This window comes from Martes martes (genome assembly GCF_963455335.1).
Source record: "Martes martes genome assembly, chromosome: 8".
In the NCBI taxonomy this organism is placed as follows: domain Eukaryota; kingdom Metazoa; phylum Chordata; class Mammalia; order Carnivora; family Mustelidae; genus Martes; species Martes martes.
In genome coordinates this window covers 84,404,025-84,416,076 of record NC_137895.1, presented here as the reverse complement: position 1 = coordinate 84,416,076, position 12,052 = coordinate 84,404,025, and the positions used below count along the sequence as shown (strand labels likewise).

The window sequence follows — 12,052 nt, the reverse complement described above, 5'->3', positions numbered from 1 at the left end:
AATGAATCACAAGGGGAAAAAAGGGAGATAGAACCTATGAAATAGAAGACATTTAAAAGCCATATCAACCAGATTCAACATGTGTGCCTCGTTTTAGATTAAATCAATGTATGATCCAGTTGGGAAAATAGTAACACTGACTGGATATTTGATGATACTAAGGAGTGAGTTATTTATTTTTAGTTGTGATCATGGTATTACGGTTATGTTAACACATTGCTGTTGGAGATGAGTACTGACATATTTATGGATTAAACGATATAATGTCTAATGTGTGTTTGGAAATCATCCAGTACAGGTGTAATGAGGGGAGGTGGGTGGGGGGAATAAATGGAGCAAGATTATGATGGTAATTATTGAAGTTGGGTAACAGGTGCATAGGGATTCATCGTGTTATTCTTTCTCCCCTTTTTAAAATAAACTATTTTATTTATTTATTTGACAGAGAGACACAGTGAGAGAGGGAACACAAGTAGGGGGAGTGGGAGAGGAAGAAGCAGACTTCCCACCGAGCAGGGAGCCCTATGTGGGACTAAATCCCAGGACCCTGGGATCATGATCTGAGCTGAAGGCAGACGCTTAACGACTGAGCCAGCCAGGTGCCCCTTCTTTTTCCCTTTTTAAAGTTTGAGTATTTCCACACACACACACACAAAGCCTTCTAAAAAAAATAAGGTAAAGGAGACTATATGAGTAAGATTTGGGATTATAACCTTATTTTTTAAAGTAACAGATTTATTAAGATATGATTTACATACCATATAATTGGCCAATTTGAACTGTACAGTTCAGTGGTTTTTAGTATTTTCACAGAATTATGCAACCATCACCTGATCAAATTTAGATTTTCATCACCCCCGCAAAGACACCTCAAATCCAGTAGCAGTCACTCCCCATTCCCCTGATCCTGATGGCCCCAGGCAGCCACTCACCTATCTGCTGTTTCTTCAGTCCGTCTACTCGGAATATTTCACACAAATGGAATCAGACAATATGAGGTCTTCTGTGGCCGGCTTCTTCCACTTTAGGATAAGGTTTTCAAGTATAACCTCTTTCTTGATAGTAAAGAGCCACCTTGTAAGTTTATTACTCTGACTATGGATTTTTAAATAAAGAGACTTGGAAAAGGTTTAAACAAACTTAGGGAAGGGAGTCTAACAAGAAAGAAAGAGAGAGAGAGAGAGAAAGGAAGGAAGGAAGGAAGGGAAAGAAAAACTAAGAACCCCATTCTCCAACCCAAACCCTTCACTTACATGCAAGGTACGGGCCCAGAGAAGGAAGTGACTTAGGCAAACATCCTAACAGCTTGTTAAGGGCAGAGCAGGATCCAAAACCCACACCTGCTGAACTTTGACTCCGTTCTCTCTTCAAGTTGCCACGCTGCCTTCTGAACTCACATACAGACATACACACACATCTCTTTTCCCACCACAACTCATAACCATGTGACCCACTAACTGTCTTGCAAATCAACCATGGTGGGGGCTGCTTTGTCTCATAGCTCAGGCTTCCCGCTGCCCTGCCCTGAGACACAGCCACCCAGGCAGGAATCAATGTTAGCACAGGCTCCCAGAATTCCTGTCTCAGAGGAGCTCCAGAATAGCAATCTTGTTAGAAGCCAGAGGAAGATGTTTGGGTGGCAGGGAAAAGTTTTCACTTCCATGGAATGTTTCTTCCGAGTGGCTGGTGGAGAGGGTGTATGGGGGGAGGCTGGTAGAGAAGATGGGGGAGAAAGAGGGCTAAAGCCTTTGGGATTTGGAGTCCAATGGGGGCTTAACTGAGTTAAGTGTTAAGAGGATGTATGGGAACCCCACAGAGGGCTCCAGAACTGAGTCCAGATGAGACTGAGGGTGAGGAAGAGGAAGAAAAGGTCAGGCTGAGGGAAAGGACACCAGGTTGAGGCAGTCTGTAATCTTACAGCTGTTCCTGGAACTCTCCCAAAGCGTACTTATGGGCAGTTCAGAGCGGCTGTCAGCCTGCTGAAAAAGGGCAAGAAGAGGACAAACTCTACAGCCAGAATATCATCTGGGGGATGAGAACGAGGCCTTGGAGATGAAGTGGGGGGGGGGGGAACTTCCAGAGAGCCTGGGAGTGGAGGCTATGGTGGCCCCTGGATGAGTCTTACTACTCTGAGGTTCCCTTACGAAGGGACGTCTCAGGAGATGAGCAGAGGACCATGCTACACTTAGTCCCGGAACCCTCAACCAAGTAATTTGGACTGGATGCCACAGGATTTGATAAGAGGCACACAGGTTAGGCTATATTCTCAAGATAACCTCCGTTCTCCAGTCTATAGAGAGCATTAGAAAGCTCACTCTTAGAGGTCTGTCCCTTTGGGTCTGGGAAAAGTTTATAAACATCCTTTATTTATTCATTGCTTTATTTTTAAAGATTTTATTTATTCATCTGAGACAGAGAGAGAGAGAGAGAGAGAGCATGAGCAGGGAGGAGAGGTAGAGGGAGAGGGAGAAGCAGACTCCTTACTGAGCTGGGAGCCCGACTTGGGCCTCTATCCCAGGAAATGGAGATCATGACCTGAGCCAAAAGCAGATGCTTAACCATCTGAACCACCCAGGTGCCCCTATTTATTTATTTTTATTCTTATTTTAATTTTTAAAGATTTTAAAAATTTACTCATTTGAGAGAGAGAGCATAAGCAGGGGGAGAGAGAGTGGGAGAAGCAAACTCCCTGCTGAGCTGGGTGCCTGAGGTGAAGTTTGATCCTAGGACCTGGAGATCATGACCTATGCTGGAGGCTGATGCTTAACCACCTGGCCACCCAGGCATCCCTAAACATCCTTTACATCAGGGGAAGTATGCCTGGGTAGGACAGCAATGAAGGTAGAGCTCAGATGGGACAAGACCCAGAGCAGGCTCCAGAGGTGCTAAGCTAGAAAAGAAGAAGGGACCTAATGATAAACTCCAGGGTGCTCTCATTTTTGCCTAAGATCAGCTTTACTCCAATCCCTGATTCCTAGAGGCCTTATTTAGACTGTTTTTGTTCCTGAATAATCAGTGGGCTATTCAAGCTGTGTATATTCCACAGTTCTGACTAGGGGAGAGGCTCCTTAACATGCCACGGCTCTGAGGGGCAGGGCTGGTAGGCAGTTACGTAGCTCCTCTCAACCTTGGGTTGCCCTCCAGCCTACTGATCCCAGAGTCCCAGGCCCAGTCTTCCAATCTGGACTTTAACCAGATGACACACAGAGTGTGTCTGCATGAGTAGGTATCAACCTGGAACTGGACCTGTGCCTGATTCATCCAGGAAGCGGACCCTGGGTGGCAGAACAAACACCCTTAAGCAGCTTGGCAAGGGGTGAGAAGTGATCTGGCCCAAGAGGGACTTTGTTTGCTTTGTTCTCTTCTTCTATGTCATCCCCAGTTGCCAGACACCTTCATTCCTTTCTCTCTGCCCATCTCTGGGTCAGGAACTGTATGGTTTTTTTCTAGACGATGCAAGAAGATCGATCTATCTATCTATCTACCTATCTATCCATCCATCTACCTATCTATCTATCTATTACCTATCTGTCGATCTATGGTGAAGGCGATTCCAGACTTGGGCGTTGAAAGGGGTACAGCGGGAGCTGGTAAAGGTGTACGGCAGGAGTCTCTGGGAGAGGAAGCCAGAAGTAATTTGGATGGGTATTAGACGGAACAAAGAGGTCAGAGATCTGTGGGGTCACCGTCCCACCCCCCAGCCCGGCTGCCACCTGTCTGTAGTTGAGGCAGATCCTGCTTTTCTCTTGGGACAGAGCCAGCTTGACCTCATTTTCTGCCTTCATGGCCAGTTTGCTTTTGACACTAATTGATGGACACTCAGGACCATTAATTTTGCTTCACGCCCCCCTCCCCCCTTCCTAATACAAATGCAAACAGCGTGGGAATCCCCTTGCAGAGGAAGCAAAGATACAGCTTTAAGAGAAAGGGAAGGGAGGAAAAGGGCACTGACTCAGATTCTCCTACCATTGGCTGCCGGAGGGGATCCCACCTCAGGGATTGGCCCTGACAGAGTCCGCCTCCTCTTGTGATTGGCTCAGCCGGGGCGATATAAGGCGGCCGTGCCAGCCTCCTTTTCATTTGGAGGGAGGCGAGCATCCCGGCTGAGTTTTTGTGCCGAGACGCACCTGGCGCAACCCTCTCCTCTCCGACTCTGAGTCCACGTCCCGCGGAGGCTACAGCCATGAAGGAGAGACGGGCCCCCCAGCCAGTCGTGGCCAGATGTAAGCTCGTTCTGGTGGGGGACGTGCAGTGCGGGAAGACGGCGATGTTACAGGTGTTAGCTAAGGACTGCTATCCCGAGGTGAGCGGCCCGCCCGCTGGCCAGCTTTTCTCCTTGCCTGCCTGTCTTCCCTGGGGCTAGACTCCCACCTGCCGGGGGTGAGGGGGACCTAGCTCCCCCTCAGCTTACCGCACGCCACCCTGCCCCATCCTCAGCCGCCCGGCTGGAGGACCGCCCTGCCTCAGCCTCCCCTGAGACCTGTTCCACTTCTGCCGCCCCGCTGGCTCCTCCTCACCTCTTCACCCATAGGCCCCGATCAGATGCCCTCCTCCCTCCCTTTATCCCGGGGTCTGCTCTCGGGAGAGGGAACAGGAGGCATCTGAGAGTCTGGGGTTTCTTCTTGACGTAATACCTGCCAGTCTCCTCATCCCCTCCTCAGAGGTTCTGCGAGCCCGTCTCCAGGCGGGCTTCTGCTGCCCTCCTGGTCACAGAGGCTTGTGGGAGAAGATAAAGAGCTAGCATTTTCTTGGGGCTCAAAAATCCGGAGACATACAAGTCTGGAGAGGAGAGAAATCTGTGTGTTTGCCTCTCTGACCATCTAGGATTGGGGTGGGGGAGCGGGAAGGGAGGGGGCTTATCCCCCACTGGAAGTCATTCAGATTTCTTTTTTCCATGGAGCAAAGTGCCTGTGCCTCTACACTGCCCTCCTTCCTGTCCCATGTGTGCCTCCTGCCCCAAGCATCCCCCTCCCCTCCGCTTCCTTCCCCTGCCCCTCATCTCCTGCCACTGTAGTATCTCATAGGATGAGTGGCTTCCTGTGTAGCCAGCACCAAACAGAGGGTTATGAAAGTAGGGGAGCCCAGGGTGTGACGAGCTCCTCCCTTTTCACAGACATATGTGCCCACCGTGTTTGAGAATTACACGGCCTGCTTGGAGACAGAGGAACAAAGGGTGGAGCTCAGTCTCTGGGACACCTCAGGTAAGACTGCTGGCCCCAGATGCCCCCTTCCCACCCCCACTGGTCTGTTACAGTTGCTGTCTTTAAGAAATTGTTTCCCTCTTTGCTGGGGAGGACTGTGTATGATGCCGGCTGGGAAACTGACAGAAGGGGACCTGAAGATTCCCTTGGCATGTCCAGGGGCACAGAGTGAATGAGCCCCAGAAGCCACTTCTCTGGGTCTAGCTCCTTTCAGAGGGCTGGGATGGTGAGGTGAATGGACCCATGAATATAACTGGGGGGCAGTCAGGCGGGGATTCTCCATTTCCAGCCCCTGCCCTCCGTGTCCTCCCACCCCTGCCTTTACTGCCCCATAGCCAAGCCAGATAAGAGGCAGGAGTCCATGCTGCTGGAGGCAGTGGTGGTTGAGGCTGGGAGACAAGCCTGCTTTGGGGAAGTACTGCTCCTGACTCAGTTTTCTCTCCTGCATTCCATCTTGGGCCACTGCTGTCCGCCTGCCGCAGCTCGGTTCCACTTGTCATACCGCTGCGGCTCAGGGATGAAGCGATGCATCATCGATGTTTTGGAGGGTGGGGAAGATGGCTTTAATGTGGGGCACAGTCTCGTTGTAGATAGTGCAGGGAGGGGGGTGGCTGTGACAGTCACCCCCTCCACCCCCACCCTACCATACTGGGCTGAGGTAGAAGATGCTGGGTCTTTCTGGAATGTAGAAAGCAATATTTTTCCTCTCAACCCTAAACCCTGAGTGCTAGCTGTCCTTTGCTTTGATTTTGATCCCTTCCCATTATCTCTTTTACCCCAGTTCTTTTTTAATAGACTGGGCTCCAAGTCATAATTAAGGACTAAAAGCCCAGAGTAACAGAAAGAAAATAAAATCCACCCTCCAAAAATGCACATTCAGGCTAAGTTCAAAGGGGATCTGTGTAAATCACTAGGGGTTTCCTGTTACATATAATAAATATGCCATCCTATTCCTCTAAGAGCTGTTGGTCCCATGGTCTAATTTTTGAGGTCTGAAAAGATTGGGGGTGAGGGGGGGAAGATAAACAGAAAATGAGCCTTCCCCTTGCTTCCCCCCTCCCCCAAACAAAGCAAAACAGAAATTCCTCCACCTGGTATGCCTTCCTCTGATGCAGTTCCAGGGGTTGGGAGGCAGGGTTCTGGTTATCCTGGACTGTGCTATGCTGGCTGGATCCGACCGGAATGCAGCTCGGCTGCAGAATGTATGGGGTTTCGGCTGCCCTACCCTGCCCACCTCCTGAGTCTTCCCAGAATCTTACTGCAGCTCATCTCTTTTTACTACCACTGCCCCAGAGTGCCCCTGCCCTGCCCCCACTTCAGAATGCAGCCCTTGAATCCCAGTCCAGATAATGGAAAGTCAGCAAAGTGGTGTCTGTTCCTGGTGTCGCATCCCCACCCCCCAATTTCAGAAGGGATGCAGCCTATCAGTCATCCTCCAACTCCTTCTTTCAAATTAGGTGCTCACAAGGAAGGAAGAAGTGATGGCGGTGTGTGGGATTGGGGCTTCCCAAAATCGGGGCCAGGGTCGAGCCTGTTCCCCTTATTCACTTGCTGGTCTTAGGGGAGGGGGATTGCCTGGAGCCAGAATGGAGGCCTCCTCCCCTCCCCTCCCCCTTCCCTAGTGCTGCAGTGCTCCCTTTGCTCAGTGCTGGTGAGCTAAGACCCCACCTCAGACAGGGGATGGGGGCGGATTGCTGAAGGAGCAGATAGTTATTGCAACTCCTCTTTACTCTTTCTTTCTTTCTTTCTTTTTTTTTTTTTACAACCAAACCCCCACCCCAGCTTGGATTCCCCCCAGTTTCCATGGCGATTGCGGTGCAGGGAGAGGGGCTGCTTGCTATTCTGAGCACGGATTGTCTGGGTTCCAAATCTGCTACTGTTCCTTCCCCAGGGTGGAGGGTTGGGGGCAGGCTGAGCCCCTAGTGTTCTCCCATGCTGGGCCACCTGGGTCTGCAGCGCCTGCTGCCCTCCCGGTGAAGGACCCTTCCTCGAGCCTCCAGATCCTTAGCTATGGGTGCTGCTCTCTTTGAAACTGCCTCCCTGAGATCTTGGGGGATAGAGGCTGCAGCTTTTCACAGGCGGAAAGAGTAAGGCACTGAATCCATGCTGTTCCTCCTCCCCTTTCAGCCTCCTAGAGTTCTGACCCCATGGCAAAGAAGCCAGGCAGCCAGTTATGTAACAGGCAGGTTTGTTTCTTCTTTGGAGAGACCCTGGAGCAGAAGCAGGGAGCAGAGGTTGGGCAGCAGGCAGACTCTATCTAGACACCTGACCCAAGCCCTGGTCTCTCCGCAGGGGTGGGAGCGTCCTCCTCTGGGACTCATAAAACTGGCAGACCTGAAATTAAGCCCACTGTAGGGGACAGGGCCAGAATATAGTCTGTGCCCCCGTTTTTGTTTCCCCTTTTCCCTTTTTCAGGACTAAGGAAGATGATATTTCTGTATTGCTTTCTGGCAGGCAGTCGGGTCCCAACATTTTAAGCTGCAGCCTATTCCCTGGGGAGGTGGGTAGAGCCAGCTAACCTAGGGGTCAAGAACAGGATTCCTAGGGCTCGTTGGGCTTAGGAAGGGCAAATGCCATGGCTCACCATCAGCTCTTTCTCCTGCATACCAGGATCTCCCTACTACGACAACGTCCGTCCACTCTGCTACAGCGACTCGGACGCGGTGTTACTATGCTTTGATATCAGCCGCCCGGAGACAGTGGATAGTGCACTCAAGAAGGTGAGTCTGGGCAACTGGGCAGCCTCCAGCTCAGCTGGAGAACAGAAAGGAATCTCAGGGACCTTGCTGTCCAGTCCCCTCTTCTGTAACAGGAAGAAACTGAGGCCAGGGAAGGAAGTGATTTGCCTAAGACCGTACCATTAGCTCCAGCTCTGGGGCTAGAACCCAGACTCCCTCCCTCTCTGCCCCCTGCCCTTGCCATAGCCCGTACTGCTCTGCCAGAGGCCCAGCAAGGGAGGGTGGTGTTGAAGACGCTGAAAGTGAAGGATCAAGAGTCAGAACCTTTCTGTGACGAGTTTGAGGCTTAGATAGGGGGCATTTGCAGGGAGCTTCTGTTGCCTTTGATTCCAAGCCCACTAGGACTGGGCAAGCCATGCAGGTAGGAAACACCTGGTCTCGGGGGCCAAAGTCTGCCCATCCTGAAGAGTCTCCCACCCTGTGGAAGTCGTTTTCCAGAAGACTTTGGGATTATCTCCTTTCCTTGGGAAGAGACTGGTTGGCTTCCTCCCTGTTCCTCCTGGCTTTCTGGACCCGTGAAGCCCTTTCACTGGGTGGAGAGGGCAGAGCTATGCCCCACATGCTTGGCAGAGAGTGGGAGGAGATTTTGCCCCTGTGCTTCCTTTGGTGAACTGGGCTGTTGAATGAGGGGCAGGCTCTCGGGGTCAGCACTCCTGTGGCCCCAGAGTTCTCACCGGTGGGAAGATGATGTAATTAGAGCATTGGTGATGCTGTGTGACTCAGGGAGGGCTGGGCTGGTGATATGCTGGATGGCGTGTGTGATGTTGCCCGCTGGGCTTCTCCAGGTAGCTGTCAGCCACTGACTCTTCTTCCTTCTTCCTCCCCGCCATCCCCCCCCCAACATGGCTCTTCAGTGGAGGACGGAAATCCTAGATTATTGTCCTAGCACCCGTGTTTTGCTTATTGGCTGCAAGACAGACCTGCGAACAGACCTGAGCACACTGATGGAGCTGTCCCACCAGAAACAGGCACCTATCTCCTATGAGCAGGTGTGTGTGTGTGTGTGTGTGCGTGCACGCGTGCACGTACGTGTCACACACACACGTGTTGGGGTGGGATGGGGTGCAGAAGGCTACAGACAAAGGACTTGAAATGTGGCCCTTGCTCAAGATCTCACTTTGGCAAGGGAGAACTGGTGTTCTGGGGAGCCATCTCTAATCAGCAGACCGGTCATCTTGCTAGAGGCGGTAGGCAACTCTTTACCCCGATTCATTCCATAGGTTGGCAGGTGAGCCATTCCTGTGTGCGCTAGTCTTTCTCAGATTGTTTTTTGCTGACTGCCTGCCTTAGAATCACCAGAGGTGCTTATTAGAATTCCTGACTCCATACCTATCGAGTCACTCTAGGAGTAAGATACAGAAACTGCGTTTCTCATGAAATTCCTGGGTAATTTCTTTCACACGTGGGAGCATAAGGCTCATTTCTTTTAAACCAGTGGTTCCTGTTAGAATCATCTGGGGAGCTCTTAAAAGTATGAATGCCTACCCACAGAAATTCTGATTTACTTGGTCTGGCATCAGGATCGTTCTAGAAGCGTTGCAGGTGATAGTGAGGTGCACTTAGGCTTCCCCTTCAGAAAATCATCAGCAGAGGGTGGTGGTGGGAGACTGGCCCTTGTCTCATCGGGAGGAGCCTGGGGGAGTACCATTAAGACAGAAGGCAGTGTCTCGGAGCCATGTGGGACAACAGCCTTGATGACCTCACCCCCTCCACAGGGCTGTGCAATAGCCAAGCAGCTGGGTGCAGAAATCTACCTGGAAGGCTCAGCTTTCACCTCAGAAAAGAGTATCCACAGCATCTTCCGGACGGCGTCCATGGTGTGTCTGAACAAGCCCAGCCCGGTGCCCCCAAAGAGCCCTGTCCGAAGCCTCTCCAAGCGACTGCTTCACCTCCCCAGTCGTTCCGAACTCATCTCGTCTACCTTCAAGAAGGAAAAGGCCAAAAGCTGTTCCATTATGTGAAGTGGGGGTCGGAGAAGGGAGGCAACCTCCCACTTCCTCCCTTGGGTTGCAGAGGCACGGGGGAGAGGGAGGATGGGACAATTTAGGACACTGGACATGCGTTTTTCAGACGGCCACGGTGAGGGCTTGGAAGGAGACAGGAACGGGACAAGGAAAGAGCCAGGCCCGGCTTGAGGACCTGACACTGAGAAAGAACCATCACACCCCAAGCCAGGCACTAGGTTGTGGTGGGGGTGGCTGCCCCAGTGTCCCCCCCCTGCTCCAGAGGAAGGAAAGGTGTGGGGGTGTGGGGGGCATGCTGGCCTCATGGGCTTGGGGGCCTCTAGGAGCCTCACCTTCAGCATCATGCCTCTTCTACACAGCGCTTCCATGTGGGCCAGGGGACGGGAGGGGTCCCCGAGCCCTTCCCTTCCCCTCTGAGGAAGCCGCACAGAAGTGGAGTGGGGAAGCCAAGAGGCGGCTCCCTTGGGAGCTGAGCCCTGGTGCTTCATAACTGAAAACCAGAAGGGCAGGAGCTGGTCAGAGCCAATGAGAAGGAAACCTCATCTTTGCATAGCCCATGCCTCATGGAGAGGTGACATCATACATTCATATGCTTCTCACCTAAGTCCCCAGGGTCCAAGGGAGAAGCCCCAGACCCCCTTCTCTTGCAGTGTGGGGGTGGTGGTGCTGCAGGGGGCAGGGCTGGGTGGGGGTCACCAGACTTCTTCTGCCCTTAGGGCAGTACAGCTGGCATTTGTTTTATAGACTCTTGTCTTTGGAATTGGGGGGAGGGGGGAGTGTTTCAATCTGTTCTATGTTCTGTGTTTAAAGAAGAAAAACCTATTTATTAATGAAAAATATAACACATACAAAGCATTTGGCTCCGTTTTCTTCGTTTCTTTCTCCGTTCTCCTTGTTTGGTGTTTGCTCACAAGGAAGAAGCTATCCTGGGGCCCTTTCTGTGGGTCGCAGAGTGGCCGCCTCTGCTGTTCCCCGGCATCTCCAACAAGGGTTTCCCTTTCCCCCTCCTCGCTGTCTCACCCAAATCCTGCCCAAGTCCAATAAGCCAATGAAGAGCTCTTTAGCCCCAGGCTGGGGTTTCTCAACCTTGGAACGAATGACATTTTAGCCTAGGTCATGCCTTTGATGCTGGGGCCTGTCTCGTGCATTGGAGGATGTTTAGCATCATCCCTGGTCTCCACCTGCTAGATGTCGGTAGCAACCCTCGTGCCCCCCCCACCCCCCACAATCACAATGTCTCCAGATACTGTTAAATATCCTCTGGGGGCAATATCACTCCTGGTTGAGAAACACTGCCTTAGAGAATCTAGAGGAGAGAGACAAGGTTTGGTGAAATCCTCGGTAGAGGATTCAAGCCACTGAAATTCCAGCCCCTGCAGACCATGGGATGGACTGAAGCGGCGGTTCAGGGGCAGTTCCTAGGGTTCCAGTTTCCTACGAGTTGAAGGAGAGGTAACGTCTTTTGCTTTCTTGACCTCCTGGTTCCATTGCCTTTTGATGGCAGCTCAGGAACCTTAACATCCCCTCCTTTCAGTTGCTTACAGCTCTTTTTTCCAAGTTTCACAGTGCGCTGGAAATAAAAAGTTACTATGTATTGAGCTCCTACTATGTGCCCAGCACTGCTGAGAGCTTTACCTGGATTATCACACTTAACTTTATAAATGATAATAGCTAACATTTGTTAAATGTTTATTATGGGTCAAGGGCACTTATGAGTTCTTTCTATGTTACTTAATTCTGTGCTAACCCTACGGTGTACTATCTACCTCCTTTTACGGATAAGGAAACTGAAGTTCAGAGAAGTTAGTTAATATGTCCAAGGTCACACGGTTAGAAAGTGATAGAACCCAGATACAAATCCAGCAGCTGGACTCCAGAATATGCACTTTAAAAAAAAAAACTGTTATACTAGTCTGTGAGGCAAGAAATACTCCTATTTTATAAAAGAGGAAAGAGAAAAGTCAGAGATGCTATATAACTTGCACAAGATCATACTGCTAGTAAGTAATGGAGTAAGGATTCCGACTGGGTCTCAATGTTAACTATACTCCCATGGGCTCCTTATTGTTAGCCATGTTGTACCTAAACAAGAGATTCTACTTATGGGCCAAACTCCAAACTCCCATCTCCAAAGACGCGTGTATGAAAG

At 51.0% G+C, this 12,052-nt stretch overlaps 1 protein-coding gene across 1 annotated transcript; it reads left to right on the top strand.

Annotated features, from left to right (window-relative positions):
- The first annotated feature begins 2,299 nt into the window (after positions 1 to 2,299).
- Positions 2,300 to 10,757, top strand: RND1 (Rho family GTPase 1). The gene is made up of 5 exons (XM_080812052.1): positions 2,300 to 4,303; positions 5,114 to 5,201; positions 7,812 to 7,921; positions 8,794 to 8,928; positions 9,655 to 10,757. Exons 1-5 carry the CDS (start codon positions 4,184 to 4,186, stop codon positions 9,898 to 9,900), a joined length of 699 nt encoding a protein of 232 aa, XP_080668178.1. The 5' UTR covers positions 2,300 to 4,183; the 3' UTR covers positions 9,901 to 10,757.
- Positions 10,758 to 12,052: the final 1,295 nt, after the last annotated feature.